Here is a 24,711-nt window from a genome sequence, read left to right as displayed (position 1 = left end):
CTTCTGTATTTGCCAGGCACTGGCAGAGCCTCACACGAGACAGCTATATCATGAAGGAGTGTTTTTAATAGTGCTGGTGACTGAACCTGGTTTGGGCATGCTAAGGTGGCTGTGACTGAACGGTACCACACCACCAACCTTTCTTGAAGGAGTTTTAACAAACCATAACAATTCCTTTGGCTGACACTGTACTGTCTCACTAGTTACACTTTTATCAGGAACAGAATTTTAGTACCTTCTTTCTTATGGTATCTACTATGAAGTATATAATCAGGTATGCTTATCTCTAATTCTGTTAAACACAAAAATGGGGTCATCTGTAAAAATCTATAAAATTCCATTCACTGTTTAAACGCCAGCAGGCAACCTAAACACCATAAGATTGGTTAAGAATAACTCAGTCCTTACCATGCTCTGGAAGCTCGCCATAGGCCTTGAGACTTCTAGCTTCATCTGCGTTGTATTTTAAAATGACATCAGCTTTGTTGTCCTTAAAACAAACACAAGCACTTTTTAGATCTGATTATTTCACACTATTATCTGCAATATCATACAATACTTTCAAATTGAATTTAAAAATTCAAATTTCAATGTTTTGTTAGAAAATCTTTTTCTCCTTCCTTAGATTTAACTCAGAAGGTCTATGAATATAACTGAGAAATGACTAAAAATTCTGGGAAGATAAAGCTCACATCTCTTAACAGCAGAACCACACAGACTTAATCCTTTATAGTACTTATAATTACCCTTTCATCAAAAGCACAAATGCTCCCCTGGAAAAATTTACCGAGTGATCAAACACCGGTAGTCAAGACTGAGACTTGGTATCAAAACCTAAGAAATTTAAGAAATGTCTATGTCTATGTTCATGCTTGTATGTGTGGATACCCATGGAGGCTAACAGGGGTAGAAGATCAAAAAGAACAAATGGTTTATGAATTTAGAGCACCTTTTCTCAACCGAAGCACTCCTGAGAACTGTGAGCCAGTGGGATGCTGTGCACATCACCAGTACTCTACCCCAGACCCTGACTCAAGCTATGCTACCCAGAACAGTAGTCCCTGAACACCGCCTATGCCCCTGTGGAGTGCCAAATCATTGACAGAGAACCCTATGGTTTGAAACAAAGATGTCAATGCTTTTAATCTGGAACACAAAAGTAAAAAACTAAGTATGTGATGAAAGGCAAACAAAGAGAAATGCATTAAAGGGACGGTCCTAGTGGTTGTGATAGGGGGACCGATCAGCTGCCTTGGGTTCCTGCGGCACTGTCCACTATGATGGACTGTCCCTCCAAGCTGTGCTGAAACAGAGCCCTTCTTCCTTTTGCTAGTGTCATAGCAATTAGAAGACAAGGGGAGGGAGGAATGGAGAGAGGTTCTACGTGGGGGGCACTGAGGGGGGAGGAGGAGCTGATATTGGGATGTAAAGTAAATTTTAAAACAAGAAATGAATATAACAGGCTATGTCCCATTTATGGGCTAGAACTGGCTTCATTCAGCTGTAAAACCCTACACAATTGGTTCCTAGATTTTAAAGGAAGTACAAAGTGAAAAAGAAAAACTGGAGGACAACTTAAAAAAAAAAGAAACCCATGACACAGTAGTATCGGTCATTGTAAAATGGAAAACTTCAAATGATCATGACAGAGAAAAACTGAGTGTCTGACTCCTCAGACTGGCATTTGGGAACCATAATGCCAGGGATCTCCAGCATAAATAACGCCCAAGACACAATGGGCTATTAGGAAATGGCACCCCAAGTTCAAGCAAATCAACAACAAACTGAAAAGTGACTTACCTGGTAATCTCGTAGCCCCACCAATATGATATCTGAGGTATTTATCCAAACCTATAAAAGAAAAATCACTGTATGGTATGTTTTTTTTTTTTTTAAAATGGAATCATGAAATCCTCAAGATGATTCACTTAGAAACTGAGTTTACAAACCACGTGGTTATCTACTATAAAAACAGAAATGCCCCACCCCACCAAACCGAGGCATTTCCTCCACATATTCCTCTCCACTTTTTTTTGGGGGGGGGTTCCAGACAGGGTATGTAGTCCTGGCTGTCCTGGAACTCACTCAGTAGACTAGGCTGTCCTCAAACTCAGAAATTCACCTGCCTCTGCCTCCCGAGTGCTGGGATTAAAGGCGTGCGCCACCACGCCTGGCTCCTCTCCACTTTTATATTAGGATAAAATGCATGGCCAAATACTTACCTTTTTTCTCAGTTTCCCTCTGATGTGGCACAGTCTCTTTACACCATCAAAACACATGGCTTCTAATCGTCCGTTTCCCAACATTTTGATTACTTGAGCATATTCTAAGAGAAAAAAAAGAAATACTGCCTACTTCCTTTGATAAAAGCAACTTTATAGTAGTCCACTGAATATAAACAACACGTGGTTTCATTTATAAGGAATAAATATACAAAGAGCATATATGGAATAAGTAGAGGGAGCTAAACACTTGGCTAGTTAGTGGTTGAACTAGAAAGAAGACTTTGTAATGGAACAACCCAGGTCTGTTATTAGATGTTTTAATTGCACCGCTCGTGACTATGCTCTACTTCTAAAGATCAAAGGTGTCAGCATACATGCCAGACCTCAGAAATCTCACACTCACATCTTTACTTGTTTCATGTCCTTAATTCTTCTCCCTCTTTCAATCTTTATTAGAGAAATCTCATGACATTTTCAGCAAAAGTGTCTTAAATGTTAGTGATAGCCTTGCTGAATTAGTATAAGAGTATTTATTCTTAGAAAGCCAGAATATTCTTTCACTTGGGTCAAATGCCAAATTATTCTCTTTTTCTTGACATGAGAGATTTATTGTCATATAGCCTTGGTTAGCCTGGAAGTCAACAGATCCACCTGCTTGTCTCTCTGCCTCTGAGTGTTGGGATTAAAGACGTGTATTACTGGACTAGAGAGATGGCTCAGTGGTTAAAAGCACAGGCTGCTCTTCCAGAGGTCCTGAGTTCAATTCCCAGCAACCACATGGTGGCTCACAACCATCTACATGGGGATCCATTGCCATCTTCCAGTGTGTCTGAAGAAAGCGGTAGTGTACTCATATACATAAAATAAATCCTAAAAAAAAAAAAAGGTGTATATTACTATGCCTGGCCTAGAATGCCAAATTCTTAACCAGAATCTTTTAAGAAAAGATAATAGCCAAATGTCAGTGCAAATAAACTCAAACATTATCAGAGGCAGCCAGCCAGGAGTCTAGTCTGTTAGCCAGAAAGTGTTCGATCCCCAACATAGAAAAACAAATGGGAAACTCAAACAAGATCCCAGCTTCTTCAGCATCTTACCTTGCCCATCCTCCTTGAACACAAGCTCTCGCTTTTCGGATTCATTCTCATTTTTGCCTCTACGCCGGTTTTTGCCTCCTTTTCCTAGTGGTTTTGATAAGAAAGAAAAGATATATCAGTAATCTGCAAAACACTATGAAATGTACACTAGCACCTCCCAGCTAGAAAAGCATCTTTAAAAGTCAATTAAATTTAAAAATTGATGCAATCTGGTTAATCATGTTAAACTTACCATGTTCAGGTGCGTAATGTTACCACGTTATCCTCCTCATGGAATTTCCTAAGTGACACCCTCATTTTTTCATATATTCTGATTCTTTAGCCCCATCTCCCACCCCATATGGTTTCATTCCCTGTGTCATGAGAAAATGAAGGCATCTAAGGAATAATAATAAAATTAAAGACACAATAGCAAATAGGAATGACAAAACCACCAAGAAAAGCACAAGAATTGCATCTAGACAAAGAGACACAAGTTCACACACAGGAATGTCAGCCACAAAAGCCCGAACCCAGAAGCAATAATAAACAAGTAAAGGAGCTGTTAAGTAAGGTTAGAAAAAAAAAACCCTGCCAAGATTCTAGAGTTCCTTTTGTGTTGGCAATGCTGCTGGGCCCGGGGCTGCCCTCAAGATGGTTAGAAGAGTACAGTGCCCATGCTCTTACCTGCTATCTCAGAGCACCATCCACTTGTCACAATCATCTTGAATATTGTATCATTTAGTCCCAGTTTACTAGTAAGGTCACTAAAGTTCAGGGATAAAATAACTCCCTCAAAATTGTAGTCAATGACCTCGGAATCCCAGACCCAGCCTCAATCCTCCTCTGTCCTCCCTCTGTCTTGTATTTAGGCTCCTTTCCAGAGAAGTCTGTTCCACAATCCTAACCACATAGGCTTCAGCTCTCTTCTTTTTTTTTTTTTAGACAGGGTCTCTCATTATAGCCCATGCTAGCTTTGAAACTGGGACAATCCTTCAGTCTCAGTCTCCTGAATGCTGGGAGTACAAGTATGAGCCACCATACTGGGGCTTGATACATTTTACAAAACCATCCCCCACCCCCACCCCATGACAGGTGAGAGGAAAATGAAATTACTGCTTTTAGAATGGAACATAGTGATTTCATAAGGGCAGAAGGCTAGTAACCCCACAAGTCTATAGTTTATCTTGTCGAGTGTACCATAACTGAGATACTTTAAGTTTAAAAGCAAGGTGTTAATTGCCTCAAGTCTCTTTTAAAAATCTATTTAATGTTGTGCATGTTTATCTGTCTATTGTGGGCATTCCTAGAGCCTTAGGAGGCACTATAAGATGATATTAGATGCTCCGCAAATGGAGTTAGACAGGTGTAGGCAGCCATGTGTGTGCTGGGCAAAGGACCTCTGAAGAGCAGCCAGTACTCTTAACTGTTGAGCCATCTCTCTAGTCCTACATATCTTAAGGGTAAACATATCAATAGTGGTACCATACAATGCAATACTACACAGGGATAAAAAGAAATGAGCGAGGCAGGCATAGTGGTGCTTGCCTGCAATCCCAAGAGTCCCCACTGTTCCCCTTTCTATTTTACTGCCACGAAATCAAGTGCTTTTCAAATTCTCTTTGAACGAATGAAGGCAGTGCATCTCTAATCCCAGAGACAGAGGCAGTTGGATCTCTGTGAGTTTGAGGCCAGCCTGATCTATACAGAGTAAGGTCCAGGACAATCAAGGTTACACAGAAAACCCTGTCTCAAACAAACAAACAAAACAAAGAAAGAATGAAACGAGACCAAGCCTGAGTATGACAGAACAGCAACAAAAAGAATAACCACTCTTTATTTTTTAACCCCACTCTCTTTCTAAAAGACTTGCCTAGTTCTTAAGCTCAAATCCTCTCTTTAAACTACAGAGGTGTTTCAGAGAAATAAGCCCAGGTAGGATACATCTTAAAACATACTAGGCTAGCAACTAGACTGTAGAGTGTAGAAGTTCTGTCTCCTTGGAACCAAATGAGAATTTACCATTCACCTATGGGTGGAGTCACCAGACTGGAGGTGAGTAAGTCCAACAAATATTTATTGAGCATCTTTTAGGCTAAGTACTACTGAGCCAGTGTGATTATGACTGACACCATTCTCATCCTCTTAGGGCTTACAACTAGTGTGACAACTGGAAATCTAGTAGTCACTAGAGTTAGGGTGAGATTAAGACCCCTCGCCTACTGAGGTGGTCCAGCTGCCATCTTGGAAGAGGGACACCTACAGGTAGGAATTTGAAAACTGTGAACATATTATGCTTATAATCACACCTTTTCCAGGACAATCAGCAACAATCCTTGCACAAAGACTGGCAACCTTCATTTTTGAGGCCTAGCAGTGACATGGAGACAAGTTCAAGGTCAGCCAGGGCCACATAGCAAGACTATCTTTTTTCCCCTGGCCTAACTTAATTTTTTTTAATTAATTAATTATTTTTATTTATATCCTGATTGTTCCCCCCCACCCCGCCTCTGAGAGTATATCTCAGCCTTGACCCCCACCATCTCCTCTCCCACTGAGGCCAGACAAATCAGTCCTCTGTTACATTTGTGGGAAGAGTCAGGGGAAAGACTGCAAGACTCTCTTAAATCAATTTGTCACAAAACTGCGACCAAGTACTCAGAGGGCTAATGTAAATGGTGATAGGCACAAAGAGTAACTAAGTAGACTTCTTGGAACCAACTTTCAAGCAGAAGAGAATACTAGTGGGTGGACATGGGACAAGGTCCCAAGGATGAATGAGCAAAGACTTTTACGTTTTTTTTTTTAAATGTGTGCGTGATTGTGGAGGGGTGGGGGAGGCAGAAGAGGGCATTGGATCCCCTGGGGCTGGAGTTACAGGCAGTCATGAGCAGCCCTATGTGGGTGTGAGAACGTAACTTTGGTTCTCTTAACCAGGAAGGCGTTCATCTCTTCTGCCTAAAGACTTTATTATTTTTTTTTCTAAAAAGGAAGTTTCTCTGTCCTGGCACTCATTCTGTAGACCAGGCTGATTGAACTCAGAAATCCACCTACCTCTGCTTTCCTAGTGCCGGGAGGTGCGAGCCCCTCCCCCCACCCAAGTTCTAACTGTGTAATGTGTTCCTCTCCTGTGGGAAATAAAAGCTTTCCACTACTTTTTACTTTATATTTTTGAGAAATTACGAGGACAATGAATATAGCAAGCCTGTAATTCCAGCTACTCGGGAAGCTGAAGCGAGAGAATCCCAAGTTCAATGTTAGTTTAGGGTTCCGGGGCAGCCTGGGGACAGACAGAGCAAAGCAAAGCGGTAGAGTGCTGGTAAAGATAGATTTGATCCCATTAAAAAAAAAACACAAAATACTATAAATATATAAAAATGAGAATGATCTTAGGAACGCTGCACTTCTGCTTAGAATTATTTTTTTATTCAACAAAATATATACACGATCAGAAGCAAACGTGGAAAAGTTGGCTCAATGTGGGTCAAGGGCTCTGTGGAAAAAGTTAAGCCCCGGTAAAACTATGGAGCAAAGTGATTCTCTAGGGATGAAATTTGCGAATGCATCAAAGTACTGGCCACTTGGCTACACGGGCCTCACCAGTACCAACTAAGTGTCCATAAAGAATCCTAGGGAGGAGGTGCCAGATGGGCACGAAAGCAAGCGAGGCATCACCCTTTTTCAAAGTTCAGATTGGCTCCCAGGGCTTAACTCCCCAGGTGTTGGGAGCCCAAGAAGTCCGAGGCAGGTGTTCCCACGGGTCCCTCGGGCGCCGCGGTCAATGTGGCGCGAATCGGGGGCACGAGCCCATATTCTCACACAGGAGGCCCTACAAAAAAAATGGCGTCGGCTCCACCCCAATGTGGCCAAACTGGGAGCCAGGAGTAACTTCCCTGCGCTTCTGCCCAGCTCCAAGTAGGACACAGAGAATGCAGCCCGAGGAGAGGCAAGAAAAGATGGCAGGAAGGTCACTGAGGCCTGGGCTGACCTCGAGGCCGAGAGCAGAGCCAGGGAGCCGGCGGGGAGCAGAGCCCCGGTCCCGGCGGCGGCGTACTTACCTTTATTCTTGGGCATGGCGGCAAAGACTGGCTGGCAGCGTGCGGGACCGCACTCAGGCTGGCGGCAGGAACTGCGGTGACTCCGACGGGCAACGCCGAGAAGTGCGCGCCACGAAGACCGTGCGGGAGGTCGGGAAGCGTGCTCAGGAGAGGCTGGTCACCCGTGCTTGCGAGAGCCTCCCGTGCCCACGCTCGGCAGTGGCAAATGGCGTCGCGGCAGCGGGCGGGGCTTCTCCCCGCCCTCCTCCTCCTCCCCGCCCTCCTNCCCCTCCTCCCCCCTCCTCCCCCGCCCGCCCTCGGAGCCCAGCCTCCCGCGACTCTAAGGCGCAGGCGTGGCCAAGGGGCAGTCCTAGGGTGGGAGCCTAGGGAGAAGCCTGCCAGGGAGGCGTTCACTGCTGCCAGTGGGCACGCAGTAGGTGGAGCGGGGCCTCTGGCGTCCGGAAGGGGGCGGGAGGGGCCCCGGCGGGAGGGGCCCCTGCGTCACAGTGGAGGCTTGGAGGAGAGGAGGGGAAATTGAGGTGGTGCAGGCTGCTGGCTTGGGCATCATCTCTGCTTCCTAGCCAAGTGAGTCCCAGGCTTGACAAGGTGCTGACTCACTAACCTCAGAGTTGAGTGTTAATGGGGCCCTTTTACCAGCCCAACCAAGCAGGAAATCTAAGGGGGAAGGAGAGAAGGCACTTCTGCCACCCTCTTCCAAACTTTAATAGAATATTTGCATGATACTTAAAAATAAATCTTGTCCCTAACTCACTGTAGCTAACTCTGTTTATAATGCTTAACAGAATGTCTGCACATAGTAGGTTGCTCAGCACACATAGGATAAAAGGGATGGAAGAAAGTCGATGTTAGGGTCCAAATCTCCCAATATTCATGCTGAAGTTCTAACCAGTATGTATATTACTCTGTTTGGATATGAGATCATTAAAGAACCTATATTGAAATGAGATCCTTAAGACTTGATGCCAAGACTTGACATTAAGCTGGGCATGGTAACATAGGCCTTTAATCCCGGTACTGTGGAGGCAGAGGGAAGTAAACTATGAGTTACAGGCCAGCCAAGGCTAGAGTGAGACCCTAACTCAAAACCAAAACCAAAACGAAAGCAATTAGTACCTAGGCATAATGAGGCATAAAGAAGAACAACCAGTTCCTGAGCAAGCCATGAAGACCTCAGAAGAAGCCAGATTTGTCTCTACCTTGACTTTAGACTTGGAATCTTCAAAACTGAGCAAAAGTAGTAGGCAAGCCTGGTATTCATGCCTATAATCCTAGCACCTGTGAAACTGAGGCAAGAGGATTGCTGCAAATCTATGGGAAAGCTAGGCTACATAGTGAGTTCCAGGCTAGCCTGGCCTACATAGTAAGACCCTGACTACAAAACACACAGCACAGTCAAGAGAACGTACATTTTTGATGTTTAAACAACTCGCTTTCCCATTCTTTATTCTGGTGGTTCCAGCAAAGGAATACTGCATAGATTCTCAGAACAACTAACTTGACTTCAAACTAGGTTTATTGGGACCAGCAAGATGGTTCAGTAGGTAAAAGCATGTGCCAGGAAAGTCAGGCAAGCTGAGTTGTGTCCTCTGACAGCCACACCTACCCCTCCATTCTGGCAATAATATAAAGAAATTTAAAGGTAGGCTTATTTTAAATGACTCTCTTGGGAACATTCGGATTTTAACCTTCTCTAGGGAAGGAGACTAAATGAAAGAGAAATAAGGTATTTCCAAGTATCCAACAGTACTTCTCTACCATAGACATTGACAATGTCTGGAGACATTTCTGGTTGTCAGGAGTGGAGGAAGGAAGGAATGATGTTGATGCCCGAGTAGAGGCCAGAAATGCTGGCAAGCATCCTACAGCTGCTGCCCTGCCGAGAAACTCAGCGACAGATAGATTTCTCAGAGTGTAATTAAAAGATGACAGGGGAAACCGGGCATGTTACCACACACCTTTAACTCAGCACTCCAAGTATGAGGTGGCAGGAACCTCTGAGTTTACATATACAGTGAGACCAGCTCTCAAGAAATGAAAAATGACAGGGGAATTGAAAGGTTCTGGTTTTCTCTTTTCATTTGTATTTTTTCACCCTACAGGCTTATTTGGGGGGGGGGGTGAAGCAAGTCTCACTATGTAGCCCAGCCTTCCTCCATCTCTACAGTGTGGAGATTGCAGAAATTAACTAACATGAATGGCTGAAACTCCAAACGCTCCTAAGATTGGGCTCTGGAGTTTAGAGAAACCTGAGTTTAAACAGATTGTTACAAAACTTCTTACTCTATGATCCGGGACAACTAGATCATCTTTGTAAGCCTCAGTTCTCTCATCATGGGAATTAATGCAGTATGCCAGGTGTTTAGCAGTTATGCCTGGCACACAAGTAATCAGATCCGAAGTGTACAACTATGTTTAAAAGTCAAGTACTGGATGTAAAGCCTCCTAGGAGAAAATACAATCAGTTTTGTCTCCTTTAGCAAGATTCCCACGTGTTTATCAGAATAACTGAGGAGGAGGTGAATCATGTGGATATCAGTCAGAAATGTGTAGGCAAGGACAACAGGGAGGACAAGGGACCCGTGTGCTCCCTGTACCTAGGCTCATGGTCAAGAAAGACCAAGGCCAGTGTGCTGCTTAGTTTTTGCCAACTTAGCACAAACTAGAGCTGCAGGGGGAGAATCTCAACTGTGGAATTACCTTCATGTGGACACCTTTGTGGGGCATTTTGATTAATGTTTGATGTAGGATACCCAGCCCACTATGGGCTGTTCCTGGGCTGGTGGTCTTTGGCTGTATATGAAAGCAGGCTGAGCAAGCCATAGAGAGAGCAAGTCAGCAAGAAGTACTCTTCAATGGTCTCAGCTTCAGCTCCTGCCATAAGTTCCCTCTATGACTATGATGAGGACATGTAAGCCAAATAAGTCCTCTCCTCCCCAACTTGCTCCCCAAGTGGTTATGGTGCTTATCACAACAGACAACAAATTAGAACAGATGGTATGAGGAAGAATGCAGCAAGCCAGGGAGCAGTTTGGGAGAGAAGACCAAGATTAGAGATGTAAGGAGACCAGAACACTTGTAACCCTTGGTAGGTTTTAAACAGATCACTTGGCTTATGTGTTAAGAATGGCTGTAGGGGACAAAGATAGAAACTGAAATTATTACAATTATTACAATTGTCCAAGAAAGACAGCTGTGGTAGTTTAGAATAGGATACAAATTTTCTTTGGGGAATGATGAAGTGTTCTAGAACTATGCTATTATGATGGCCACACCACTCTGCAAATGTGCTAAAACCACTGAATTGTAAATTTTAAATAGGCAAACTTTATGGTATATGAATTATATCTCAATAAAAATATTTTGAAAACAAATGGACCTCAGAGGGGCAGTACATGCCTGGAATCCCAGCACTTTGGAAGCCGTGGCAGGACTGCTGCAAGTTTGAGGACAGGTTAGTCTACAAACTTAGTTGCAGACCAACATTTACATCGTGAAATCCTGTCTCTAAAGTCCAATACCAAGGGAAGTCAAAATACCTCTCTACTGTCCCCCACAAACTTTTTATTTAAAAAAGAAAATGAAATAGGAGAATGGATTTCAATAAGGAAAAAAATGATGGACAAATATTGTAAGGACTTAAGTGCAATTGAAAACCAGAAACTTAGCCGGGCGTGGTGGCGCATGCCTTTAATCCCAGCACTCGGGAGGCAGAGGCAGGCGGATTTCTGAGTTCGAGGCCAGCCTGGTCTACAAAGTGAGTGCCAGGACAGCCAGGGCTACACAGAGAAACCCTGTCTCGAAAAACCAAAAAAAAAAAAAAAAAAAAAAAAAAAAAAGAAAACCAGAAACTTGCAGTACCATTTGCATACTTGTATTGTTTCATACAACATCTAGAGATGCAGATAGAATTAACCAAGAAGCAAAGACTTGAGTTTCGCTCTGTGGGCACAGTACAAAAGCAAGGGGTTTGGGTGATCAATCCTGAGGTTATCCTGAGGTTCACTCTGGATAGCAGAGAAAACCCAAAGGAGAGCTAAGGTAACAAAAGAGAAGGGGAATTTTTGGAGCCACATCTGGTGGTTGTGAACTTCTAGAAAAAGATTATTTCATTTTTGCCTGGCCTAATATTGGGGAAGATGTTCTGCTCACATAATTCTAAGATGATGCATAGCAAAATTATTTTACACTTATTAAGTTAGAAATATTCCTGATTTAAATTTTATCAATACAATTTCATAAAAACAATCTGGATAGAAAATTTTATATTGTAAAGGTCTAATCAAATAGCTAAAATAAACGGATAAAAAGAAACGTACATGCTTTACTTGAAACTTTATTATATAAATTTCCATTTCTTTTAAAGATTACAAAACCTGTTCTGTGACAGGAATACAAGCAATATTGTTCCAGGATTATTCATGGATACATTGGAAAGAGCTTAGATTACACATTAATAGTATGATTTGCAAACTTCCCAGATTAGACTCTTAAGTAAAACAAATTAGTATTCAGTGAAATCTGATCCTCACAAGCACTTCATAACTATGACCACAGTGCCAAGCATCTGATTCGATTTACCCACCAAGGAAAGGTACAGCACGTAAGAACCCTTGATATGGTACCTTGCTTGGGCTTCTGGCATGCCTTACTAGGGATAAACTAGTATAAAGGAAGATCATATATAATAGTAGAAAAATATTTCTGATTTTTTTTCTTTTTTAAAAACTGCTCAAGTAGATGCCCACCCCATTCCCACCCATGGCCAAAAAATGCAAAATAATTACATCTTTTAGGTGTACACCTTCCCTTTTATTTAGGGTAAAAAGTTAAGATAAACTAATACATGTATATGATTTCGAGTTACACACTCATCACTCATAATCATTAGGGATGCTAATGAATGGCAATACTTTGAAACCTTTTTTAAAATTAAGAAACAAAGCTTTATATGGTAAACTACACTTACAGAAACACAACCCAAAGTCTTTATCCTCATGCCCTTGCTCGTACTTAAAAGTTCTACTTTAAATACTTGTTTGAAAAACTCAGTATACAGTTCATCCAGTACTATAGTAATATAGGAATAAAGATGTTCACTTTCATTGGACATTGAACTAATCTACTTAGAGAGAACTATTATAGTGACTCTCTGCTCAGATACATTTCCATATATTGTACTTAAATGATATGTGTTTAGAAGACTTTTTTTTTTTTGAGGTTCATACATCCGGACTTAAACCTCTAAATTTTCCTTCCCACTAATCTCTAGCCAAAATGTCATATATCTTGCTAGTTGCTCTGGGAAAAGTCATGGATATTTCATCAGCTTGTCATGCAGTTCAAGGTTATATGGCAAAACAATGAGGAAAGTGCCTTAAGAGGTAGGAAGTAGGCTCTCACTCCAACCCTTGCTCTGCCCATTGTGAACAGTTAAAGACTGGAAGAAAAGTGGGACTTGTGAGACCTATAGTGACACCAGGTTTTACAAAAATTTAAGTTGACTTAATTACTAGAACTTTTAAAGAACTGTCACTTTGGAACCAGTTACAAGTCACTTGGCAACACAAAATACAGCAGTGTCAAAAACACACATAGCACACTGTAGATACAGATTCTTCTCGGCCATCCATATTTGGGTATTACTGTGTAGACTCATCACTGGAAAAAGTGGTTAGGTGTGGCTCTGTAGAATACCACAGTCTCAAGAAACTGAATTCACTCCTTCATTAATTGGTCTCCACCAATGATCTCTTGGGGGAGATCAGCAAAATGTTAAGTAACCTGGGGTTGAAAGAGGACTGTTTTCATTAATTGAAATAAAAACACTGATTTAAGTCAACTTCTCTGTGAATTAAATAAGGCTCAAAGTATACATCCAGGTTAGTCACAGGAGTTGGATCTTGCAGAGGAACAGATAGAGTTAGACTGGACCTTCCTGGTTTAAGCACCAAGATCAGCCATGAAATCCATTGTTTTTTGTGAGTCACAGAAAAGAGAGCTGGCTATTTTTGATCCTTTGCATTCCAGAGCTCTCTGTCTGCTTTCCCAAGTCTCAAATTTTCAACACCATAGTAAGATAGAACCTATTTTTATAAAATACAGCAAAACAACCTGAAAGTGTAGGTAATTCATAAAGCCAGGGAATGGAGACTATCAAAGTCATGTTGAATTGTGTGTTACTGGCCCCAAAGTCTAGACAAAGTTAAGGACATCTTATACCAAGGCCCCAAAGTCTAGAAAGCCTTTTGCAACTATCACCCCAGGATTAGCCTACTCTGGTCCTTTCCCTATCAAATGCATGCCTTCTTTTGAAGCTTCTGCACCTGCTCTCTGTTCAAATCCTTCCTAGGCTGACAGTACGTGCATAGCTTAGAGGACAACCCCCACTTCTCTTGATGTCTTCCGATCCCAGTAAGAGCTACATCTAAAGAACAGTTGGAAAATCGTTGACCCTCACCCTAGTCTTTGGAGTGCAATGCATGTGAAACGTGGAAACTACTGTAAACACCCAACATCTTCCCTCCAGACACTAGAACTGACTCTTCCATATGCCAGCCTCACAGCATGTTGACTTTGGGTCTTGCTAAATTTATTTTTAGACTTTTAGGGTGTCTTGTGAAAAAAGATTTACTTCACACCTGTTAAATTTAAGGGAGTAATGCACTTAGAAGATACCCTTTAAACAGAAGGAGCTGAAATGATTCATAAAAAACAACAAAAAAACCCAACAAAACCCAACTTACCTTAATTTAATATCATAACTTGAAAGGGAAGATGCAAAACACACAGTATTGTAATTCATAGTTTCCAGTGTGTGCTTGGCTATATTAAAATGCATTTCTATTGTCTGGGATATTATTTTGCATTGTAAACCAAGAGATGTCTGTACAGAGGCCTGCCAATTTAGTTCCTTCCTTCAGTGGAACATAAAAGCTGGACCAACAACTCTGGGATAAGTCCTAGAAACTGGCAGGGATGGGTGAAAGGTGGAAGACTTCAGGAGCCATTAAGTACAGTGGCCTGTGAGAAATGTTCTTTGTGAAGGGAATGGAAAGGCTAACCCAGCACAAGCACTACATTGTCGGCTTCATCTGCCCAACGACAATGTGAACACTAAAGCCACAGATGCAATCATTTATGCTCCTAACCTGCCTTATCAGTAGGAAGTCTTTAGATTTATGAATCTATTGCTTTTCTCCAATAAAACTGGCAGTTTGACTAGATAAAGAAGGCAATTCTTCTTAAAGGAAATAAACATGGCAATATACTATAGTAGAGGACTGCCAGGAAGAAATATATGACTTTAGCTCCTGGTTGGGTGATAATAAGAAGGAAAGGCAGCATGGTGTTATGAGGAAAAATTAAATGGGAGATACAATAAATGGAAGAATCGGACACACTGACTAGAGGAGGGGGGGATGGCTTTCTCGCTAGGCGATGGAAAGCAACTTTGAATAGTTAGCATCAAGAACTTCAATAGATGTATGTAGAACTTCTTTTCAGTTAGAAGATAAGCATACATTTCATTTCTATGCAGTCATCATTTTGTGTTGCTTGGGCAAAGGGGGTATCAGAGATTTTCTCTTTCTCTTTAGTAGCAGAGAAATTAAGGAATGATAGTGTTTTTATGAACTGTAAAAAGCAGTAAGGGCCTCATATATTGGGGCACATGCCTGATGAGGGAAATTAAATTACTTTTTCCTTGCTCATGTTCATCACATCACATATTAATGTATACTGGGTAGTGTGACAAAGATATGGGTAATGATGGCTAGAGATGGTTTTGTTGTTGTTGTTAAATGAAACTAGAAACTACCAAGTTAGATGTGAATAGTGAATACTGCACTTGAAGTGCAGCCAGGAGCCATTGTGAAATCTGGTGACTACTGAAGTCAAAGGAGACGTCATATGGCTATAAATCATCATCAGGGATCCAGAAAACAGTCAGTGCTGATCATTCAGCCGTCTGCAGCTAGGACTTTAGGTTAGATCAGATATTGGTTGAAGAATATTTCAGTCCCTAGAATAAGAAAGTTTAAATCCAATTTTATATGGAGGCCTGTGGCCTTTATTACATTCAAATTAGTGTTTAATTACCAATTGCTAAAATTTCCTTTTCTAATTTCTTTACTATGATTCTTTTAAAGGTCTTTGATGTATACAGGCAAAATTTCAAATTATATGCCAAATACTAAGTATGTGGGCTATGTAAGGTTAAAAGTGCAAGGACTACTTTTTTTTTAATTAAGGGAAAGAAACCCTAAGAAATCACAAAGTCTATGGACTGACTTCATAGGTGTATTCCTGATTTCATGCCACGCACACACACCAACTTCCTCTCCTGTTAACAGCTCTCTAGTTAGTCTGACAGAGCACCTGACTTGAAGAACAAATGGACCAACCTGTGAAACAGATGGGGCGATATGTACAATTTGAGAGAATTACATTCAATAGCTGTTCACTCAATCTGGCCATCTCTAAGATTTTCCAACAATACTGTTAATCCAGGTGAATGAACTATTTATCCAGATTTAATAGTCAACTGATTAGTAGACTCTAAGTTAAACAAGGCATGTATACATTAAAGAAAGCAGTACAGAAATGTACTGTATATGAACTGTTTACAAAAACATACAAAATGCTGGATGGCACAAGGGATACAGTGCTAATATAAATGAACTGTTTAAGCTAAGTGCTCAACATAAACTGTCCATCCCTATAACTACAAAGAATATTTAGGGGACATGAAATATTTCCTATAAAAATAATGCTATATGGTGTAGAGTACTTTTATTCAGTGTATTTTAGGTGGTATTCATGTGTTCATTATTTTTATTGATTCAGTGAATAGATCTTCATCATGTTTCCATTTTCATTTCGGAGCTCCAGGGAAATCGAACTTGCTAAAAATCACTGAAAGCGAGAAGAGAGGAAGCAGGAGCAGCAGGAGCAGCAGCATTATGGGTACCAGCTGGGACAGTGTGTGCTTGCAGGTGTCTCTCAGGTACGTGCTACCTGTCGCCAGAACTTGTGCTATCAGCTTACATCATGGTACCAAACATCTCACTGAGGTCACTTCACAGGGCTGTTGAGGTGATTTTTTTAATCCCTCTCCGCTGAGCAAGAGTGGAGCGGCCCACTGGTTCCAACACTGGGGACTGATTGCGGTTTAAAGCAGAGTATGTAGCTGCCATGGCACCCTGCAACAAAGTAAAGGAAGGTTACAACAAAAATGCCATGGACACAAATACAAAATAAAGGTTCTTCCCTAGGAATTCTTCTTATGTAAATGTATATAGATCTTTACCAGTCTCATAGTGAGAATAACCTCTGGTGTATATTTCAGATTTAACTAAAACTGAGGCCAACGTGAGAGGTTGAAATTTTATAGGAGAAAGAACAGAGACAGGCTCAAATAGAGCATTCCTCATTTTTCTTAGAGTCATTTAATCCATATTTATAGCCCTGTAATATGAGAGGCTGTAAACCATGATCTTTCAGTTAGAAAAATTCACAGATCTTGTCCTTGCTGATAGTGAACACCTGTGTATACAGAATGACAGAAATGCAAATGTTTTCCTCAAGGTAACTTAATTACTGACATTCTGGTATGTCTTATGTCTCCACCCCAACATGTCAGACACTCATGTATGAGACTCCCACACTAGAACTTGCAAACAAGATGGCAGAGAAAGTTGCTGAGGGCATGGAAAAAGAATTCTTGGAGGCTTAGCTGGCCTGGTCCACCCTGGAGGTCAACAGAAAGCAATGACTGGATATAGATAAGGCTGCTCACCTTTACGAGATGCGGTGCATCCTGTCTGTTTAGTTGGTATTGTGGTAGTTGGTCCCAGTGGACAATCCAAGGATGTCTGAGCACCAGAGCAGCAGTCAGTCTCTGATGAGGATCTACATGAAGCATCTTTGACACCAGGTCCTATCAGGTGAAGGAGAAGAAAAAGACAAGGTTAATTTTCCATTTCTTCTCCCATATTTCTGACATCAGCACTTTTCTTCCATTTTTATGATGATGCTGTATTTCCTGGTAGCAGCCCTTTGGTCACAAACCAATGTTTACAATAGGTTTGTAAGAAAAAAAAAAAACCACTTCAATCTCTCCTCTCTCTTCCCTGAGTGCCACAATGTTATGGTGCAAAGGATCAGTTTACTCTGGTTTTTCTTAGTTCTGCTCTAATTCTAGAGGTTTAAAACATTCAGAGAACTCTGGACGTAGGTTCCTGTACTGGCTAGTTTTGTGTCAACTTGACACAGCTGGAGTTATCACAGAGAAAGGAGCTTCAGGTGAGGAAATGCCTACATGAGATACAACTGTAAGGCATTATCTCAATTAAGTGATCAAGGGGGGAGGTCCCCTTGTGGGTGGGACCATCTCTTGGATTCTATAAGAGAGCAGGCTGAGCAAGCCAGGGGAGGCAAGCCAGTAAAGAACATCCCTCCATGGCCTCTGCATCAGCTCCTGCTTTCTGACCTACTTGAGTTCCAGTCCTGACTTCCTTTGGTGATGAACAGCAGCATGGAAGTGTAAGCCGAATAAACCCTTTCCTCCCCAACTTGCTTCTTGGTCATGATGTTTGTGCAGGAATAGAAACCCTGACTAAGACAGGAGAATTAGTTCAGTGAGGGAGAGACAAAGAATCAGTTAGAGGGCTGGAGAGATGGCTCAGCGGTTAAGAGCACTGACTGCTCTTCCGAAGGTCCTGAGTTCAAATCCCAGCAACCACATAGTGGCTCACAACCATTCGTAATGAGATCTGGCTCCCTCTTCTGGAGTGTCTGAAGATGGCTACAGTGTACTTACATATAATAAATAAATAAATGTTTAAAAAAAATCAGAAAGCAAGGGACAAACAGGGGCCAATAGCAGCTAGAAGAACATAAACTAGGAGATAGCTTAAAAAATGTTACTTTTGATAGTTACTTTTTTTGAGATAGTTTTGTCTTGTACTTTCAAGCGACCTGATACTCTTAGCTTAGCCTCAAACTTGTGGCAATTATCCTGCCTCAGCCTCCTGAATGCTGGTAAAAGTGATTCTTAAGAGGAAGGTGAGAGCTGAAGAATAGGCTGGAGCTCGATTTGAGAAGGTATGGAGGAAGCAGAAGATCTCAGGTAGACAGAAGGGAGTGCATCTAGAAGAACGCCCTAAGGTACAAGAGAACATGCTTGTGGTGCTTTGAATGAGAATGGCCCCATAAGCTCTTATGTTCCAATACTTGGTCCCCAGCTAGTAGAATGTTTGGGAAGGATTAGGAGGTGTGCTCTTGGAGGAAGTGTGTTACTTTGGGGGACAGGCTTTGAGGTTTCAAGTTAGCACCCTCTGCCTCCCCTGCTTGCGGTGTGAGCTGCTGCCTCTGCCACCATGACTGTCCTCTATCATGGACTCTAAGCCTCCAAAATTCAATTAAACACCTTCTAAGTTGCCTTGGTCATAGGGTTTTATCACAGCATTAGGAAGTAAGTAATGCAATGTCACAGCTGAGTAGCTGACTGGAGTGCAATGTGGCTATAGTAGAAATCTGTTGTCAAGAAGAGCATAGCAGTCACTATAGTAGAAGAGTGAGAAGAGACACATGAGGATGGTCTTTGCAAGCCATATTAACAAATACGGACTTACTCTAGAGCAAAAAACAACCTACTAACACAGGATGGTAAGGCAGTCAAGTTTGTAATTTAGATACTCATTATGCATGGAGGAAAAATAGTTGGAAGAGGCAAAGCCTGGAGATTTATATTGCTTGTTTGTTTTGAAGACAAGATCTCACATAGGGCAGGCTTCAAAATCAGTAAGTAGCCACCGATGAACATGAACACCTAATCTTCTGGCTCCAGCTTTTCAAGTGCTAAGCTTTTAGGGATGCACCACCCCTCCTGGGTAGAAAAAATGCCTTGACAGTACCTGATGGCTGACTAGCTATTGGGAACTAGGGAGTTGCTGCTCTGGCTGCTCTTCAGTTTTAGATACTTGTAGTCTCTTTTGGCTATTATTATTATTATTATTCTAAGAACAGAAATACCTTACTGAACAGAATTGGAAATAATGAATGAACCAGGTGTGGTGGCACATGCCTGTAGTCCTAGCCACTTTGAGAAGTTGAAGGAGGATTCATTAAGCCCAGTAGTTTGCCTACAGCCCAGGCAACACTTTGTGACACTCTGTATAAATAAGTATAAATAAAAATAGGTAAAAAAAAAAATAAAAAAATGGGGCAAAATAAAACACAATTATAATTTTAATAACATCTCTGTGTTTGACTGGGCCAAGTCATTTCAAACTTTTCTTTCTTTTACTGATAACCCTTCAATGGCTACCCATGTTGACTACCCTCCCTTCCTTCTTTGTGGTTCTCGGGAAGGCCTTACACCTATTAGGCAAGACGAACCACTAAGCTATATATCCCCAGCCCACCCCAGTCCCAGCTTTCTATTTTTGCTGATTTCCTTCCTTGGTTCCTTTCTCACCATGCTCTGATAATCTCATTCATAATCATTACCTCAGCCACTATAGATGATGCAACCACACTCTATCACAGACTTCTAAGACCTACAGCCATATGGCCAGTTGCCTTAATAACCAAACACCTCTTACTTATATAAGTATTTGTGAGAGTTTGTATATGCTTGGCCCAGGGAGTGGCACTATTTGGAGATGTGGCCTTGTTGGAGTAGGTGTGTAACTGTGGGCATGGGCTTTAAGACCCTCATCTCAGCTGTCTGGAAGCCAGTATTCTGCTAGCAGCCTTGAGATGAAGATGTAGAACTCTCAGCTCCTCTTGCAACATGCCTGCTTGGATGCTGCCATGATCCTGCCTTGATGGACAGAACCTCTGAACCTATAAGCCAGCCCCAATAAAATGTCATCCTTTTAAGAGTTGCTTTGGTCATGGTGTCTCTTCACAGCAGTAAAACCCTAACTAAGACAGTATTTAAAATTCATTGTGTTCAAATCTGCAACTACTGCCAATCTCAAAGCGTCTTATACATCCAAATGCTTTGTGAAAGATACTCTTATATTTCCCTGAGGTACATTGTGGACTGCATGCTTGAGAGCTGCTTCTTACTCATTTATGTTCAATAAACTATAAACTCTGTTGCTTCCTTAATTTTCCTTTCATTTAATTCAGATTCCACTGCAGTTACAATTATTTTGGTCTTCACCATTCATAATCTGAAATGTATAAACCTTAGAAAAAAATAACTGCAATCTTTTATGTCAGTGAGCACTGAACAAAACAATGCAAGTCAAACAGGTATCAGAATCCCTTTAGAGGAAATATTGAGCAAAGGGAAGCTGGGGTCCTGTTCACTTCTCATAGCCATTCTGTAACCGAAACTACCGACAATGTTCCCATGGGCAACTTGTTCTTAGAGACACTCCTGTATTGACATGATCCTCCTTTCCATTTTGTAGGTAATGAGTTTACAATCAGGAGTCTTAACTGTACATAGGCACCAAAACTACTGTAACTGCATAGAATTTATAAAACACACTATGAGTTACAGATAATTTTTGTGCTCTATATTTGTGTCTCCATCCTCATCTCTCACTAAAAAAAAGCATTCTGGAGTGCAAATGAAAGCAAAAGCATCGAGGTAACTATAACTGACTAGAAGAAGCAAGTGATGCGCAAGTTTTGATACTATCTACGTTCATAGGTAACATTTCTTCATATACCTCACATGTGATCTTGACAGTTTGTGGTAGACTCTTGTGGATGAAAATGTCTGTTCCATGGAGTGCAAAATGGAAAACCTGATTATTTCACACAGCGTATTAATTTCCTTTCCTTTCCTTTTTTCTTTTCTTTTCTTTTTTCTTTCTTCTGAGATGGTGTGTCTGTATAGTCCTGACTGGTCTGAAATTCTCTCTGTAGACAAGGCTGGCCCCCATCTCAGAGATCTGCCTGCCTCTTTAGTGCTGGGATTAAAGGCATTTGCAACACCCTGCTTGGCTAGCTTGATGTGTTTTTTTTTTTTTTCTTTTTCTTTTAAATTTTCCCACAGTACGCAACAGAAGTCAACAATCCTCGGTATGAGCTACAAAGTTATTTTCAATTCAGGCTCATCAGCTATCTTTGCTGTGTATGCTGTAGAAACCCAGCAGCACATGACCAGTCTGTGACACTTTATTGTTCTTATCACCACCTCCTGGCATGCATTGGGAATCCCTGTCCCTTTCTTATCTAGGTTATTTGTAATCTTCTTTAGCACAAAAGCTGTGCTAAGTTACAGTGTAGGCCATCTAGAACTGTGCATTTTGGGTTGTCTCTCTGTCAGTCTGTGCATTCTCCAAGATTAAGAATTCTATAATTGGCACAAATTTTCTTTTCAAACTTTTTATTTATTAAGCATATTCTAAGCACTCGATAAGGGGAATTAGGAAGAAAATAGGCATCCAGAAAAATAAAGTATCAGCCTTGAGAAATCTTAATATTAGAAAAACATAAAGTCTAACATTACTTTTTTTTATTTTGGGGGGAAATCTCACCCAGAGAATCATGTTTGTGAATCACATGCTCCACTGTTGAGCTCTACCCTTAGTCTAACATGTTGATTTTAAGCACAGCTAAAAGCTAAGTATCTAAACATCAAGTCCTGGCTAACAGAGCTTCCTGCTCTACATCAAAAGAACTATGAACTTCATGGATGTGCTTTATTTACGACCAAAACTCAAACTTCCATTTCTAAGGGAAGTCAGTGAACAGTTTTACCAATGCTTCTTCAGTTTCTTCTGTATTTCCCTCATTGTGATGTGGAAAAGTCTTTTTTTTTTTTTTTAAAGAAAAGAATTGTTGTATGAGTTAAGTGAAAGTAGAAGCACTGGAAAACATGTGAGTGTTAGTCTAAGAATGGCAGCTCTATAGCCAAGGGTTTCTGCATGATTTCCAAAAGCCAGGCTAGAAACCAGGCTGTTGTTAATTGTGATAGAGATTTATTCCCGTTCTTCTAAACAAAACAAAATGAGGATGTACTATAATTCTTTTAGGGCACATATACTCTGCAATAAGAGTTTCAAGTATGTACTTGGTGAATAACTATGGACAAGTTTATACTAAAACGCTAGCCTTTGCTTTTGTTATGTGAAATGAAGACACTACCACGTATTTTACTAGGTTCTTAGGAGGTAAAGTGCCCTGTGAGGCATTCAGTAGACAGACAAGTTATACAAATCAACACTATTATTATTCATCATATTTCTTAGTAATACAGCTTTAGAACGTATACAGTTAATAAGGCCAAAGCAAAGTCCTTTAGGAGAGAAACAAAATGGTCCCTTTTGGAGTTCAAGAGATTTTGTAATATCACTTTAACATTCTACTTTATAAACAAAACCTTCTGTGTTTCTTCTCCTCATGTATTATTACAAATATTTTTTTTCTCAACAGCTTGTAAGAGGGAGGGGTTAGGGAGATAGTTGAGTCAGTATAGTGCTTGATGGCTCGTATTTGTAAACCTGACACAAACTAGAGTCATCTGGAAAGAGGAAATCCTAACTAAGGATTTGTTGCCATTAGACTGGCCTGTGGGCATGTCCATGGAACTGTTTTAAAAACAACAACAACAACAACAAAAAAACTGTTTTAGATTTACTTATTTTATGTCTATGAGTATTTGGCCTACATACACATATGTACACCACATGTCTGCCTGTGACTTCCAGAGCTCAGAAGTCATTGGGTCCCTTGTAAACAGTTACAGACAGTTTTGAGCCACAGTGTGGTGTTGGGAACCAAACCCAGGTCTTCAACAAGAACAGCAAAGTTCTCAACCACTGATCAATTGCTCTAGCCCCCACATCTTCTTGCTTAATGATCCATGTAGGAGGCCCCAGCCTATTGTCAGTGCTATCCATATAAGAAATCAGACTGACCCCTCAGATGCAGGGCACACCAGCCAGAAAAATAGCTAGATGCTTAGCCCAATTGTCTGTCATTAGAGAGCTTTTATCTAGTGACTGATGGGACCAGATAAGAGACCTGCAGCCAACCATTAGGCAGAGCTTGGGGAACCCCACACAAGTGGAGGAGGAATTCCAAGTACAGAACAATTCTGGAGATGCCAGAGGGGTCAAGAACACCAGGAGATTTAACTTAGGTACGTGCACTCTGTCTAAAAAGTTGTTCATTTCATCTAGATTTTCCAGTTATGTTGAGTATAGACTTTTGTAGTAAGGTCTAATGATTTTTTTGAATTTCCTCAGTTTCTGTTGTTATGTCTCCCTTTTCATTTCTGATTTTGTTAATTTGGATACTGTCTCTGAGGCAGTTACTCTGGCTAAGAGTTTATCTATCTTGTTGATTCTTTAAAGAACCAGATTTTAGTTTTATTGATTCTTTATATAGTTATCTTTGTTTCTAATTGATTGATTTCTGCCCTGAGTTTGATTATTTCTTGCCATCTACTCCTCTTGGGTGTTTTTGATTTTTTGTTGTTGTTCTAGAGCTCTCAGGTGTGCTGGTAAGTTGCTAGTGTAGGATCTCTTCAGTTTCTTTATTAGGGCACTTAGTACTATGAGTTTTCCTCTTAGAAATGCTTTCATTGTGTCCCATAAGTTTGGATATGCTGTGTCTTCTGAATACTATTCAGCTATTAAAAATGACAACTTCATGAATTTTGCAGGCAAATGGATGGAACTAGACAATATCATCCTGAGTGAGGCAACCCAGACCCCAAAGGACATGCATGGTATGTACTCACTGATAAGTGGATATTAGCCAAAAATGTACAGAATACCTAGGATATAACCCACAGCATTTAAGAAGTTTAACAAGCATAAAGGCCAAATTAGGATGGTTCTTTCCCTCTTGGAAGGGAGAAGAAAATGATCACAGGAGGCAGAGGGAGGTAGGGTCTTGGGTGGGAGAGGGGAAGGGGAGGGGAATAGGATCAGGCAAGGGGTTGAGGTGGGGGGCGACAGTAGCGTAATCCAGAGGGCTAGCAGAATGAATGGAAATACACAGCCTCAGAAGGTGGGAGGTAGGGAGACCCTCTAGAAAGTATCAGATATCTGGGAGGTGACTCCCAGAACTCAATGGGAGTGATCTTAGATGAAGTGTCCAACAGGGGGGAGAGGGAACTCAAAGAGTCCACCTATAGTAGATACGGCATCAAGTGGAGGGATGGTCTTACCAACCCACAATCAAAATTTCTGACCCAGAAGTGTTCCTGTCTAAAAAAACTGCAGGGACAAAAATGGAGAAGAGACTGAGGGAAAGGTTGTCCAGTGACAGGCTCAACTTGGACCCATGTCATGGGGAGACACCAAGGGCTGGCACTATTACTGAGGCTATGATGTGCTCACAGATGGGAGCCTGGCATGGTTGTCCTCTGAGAGG

At 41.2% G+C, this 24,711-nt stretch overlaps 2 protein-coding genes across 9 annotated transcripts in view; both read right to left on the bottom strand.

Annotated features, from left to right (window-relative positions):
• Eif1ax (eukaryotic translation initiation factor 1A X-linked) overlaps window positions 1-7,620 on the bottom strand; it is a 15,632-nt gene extending 8,012 nt beyond the window's left edge. The window contains exons 1-5 of the mRNA XM_021153342.2: window positions 7,360-7,620; window positions 3,323-3,406; window positions 2,223-2,326; window positions 1,801-1,851; window positions 409-490 (exon numbers count right to left, since the gene is read on the bottom strand). Coding sequence (XP_021009001.1) covers window positions 409-490; window positions 1,801-1,851; window positions 2,223-2,326; window positions 3,323-3,406; window positions 7,360-7,375 — 337 coding nt within the window. The 5' untranslated portion in view covers window positions 7,376-7,620. The remainder of the gene's footprint in view (window positions 1-408; window positions 491-1,800; window positions 1,852-2,222; window positions 2,327-3,322; window positions 3,407-7,359) is intronic.
• Window positions 7,621-15,874: 8,254 nt separating this feature from the next.
• The window catches only part of Rps6ka3 (ribosomal protein S6 kinase A3), a 103,788-nt gene continuing 94,951 nt past the window's right edge, over window positions 15,875-24,711 (bottom strand). For all 8 annotated transcript variants that reach the window (XM_029473074.1, XM_021153101.1, XM_029473071.1 and 5 more), the window contains 2 exons: window positions 17,156-17,296; window positions 15,875-16,559 (listed from right to left, as the gene is read on the bottom strand). In XM_029473074.1, the coding sequence (XP_029328934.1) occupies window positions 16,437-16,559; window positions 17,156-17,296 (264 nt within the window). In that variant the 3' untranslated portion in view covers window positions 15,875-16,436. The remainder of the gene's footprint in view (window positions 16,560-17,155; window positions 17,297-24,711) is intronic.

Source organism: Mus caroli, chromosome X (assembly GCF_900094665.2).
Source record: "Mus caroli chromosome X, CAROLI_EIJ_v1.1, whole genome shotgun sequence".
Taxonomy (NCBI): Eukaryota; Metazoa; Chordata; class Mammalia; order Rodentia; family Muridae; genus Mus; species Mus caroli.
Note: the sequence above shows the minus strand (reverse complement) of the source record. Positions and strands in the feature narration are given on the sequence as shown.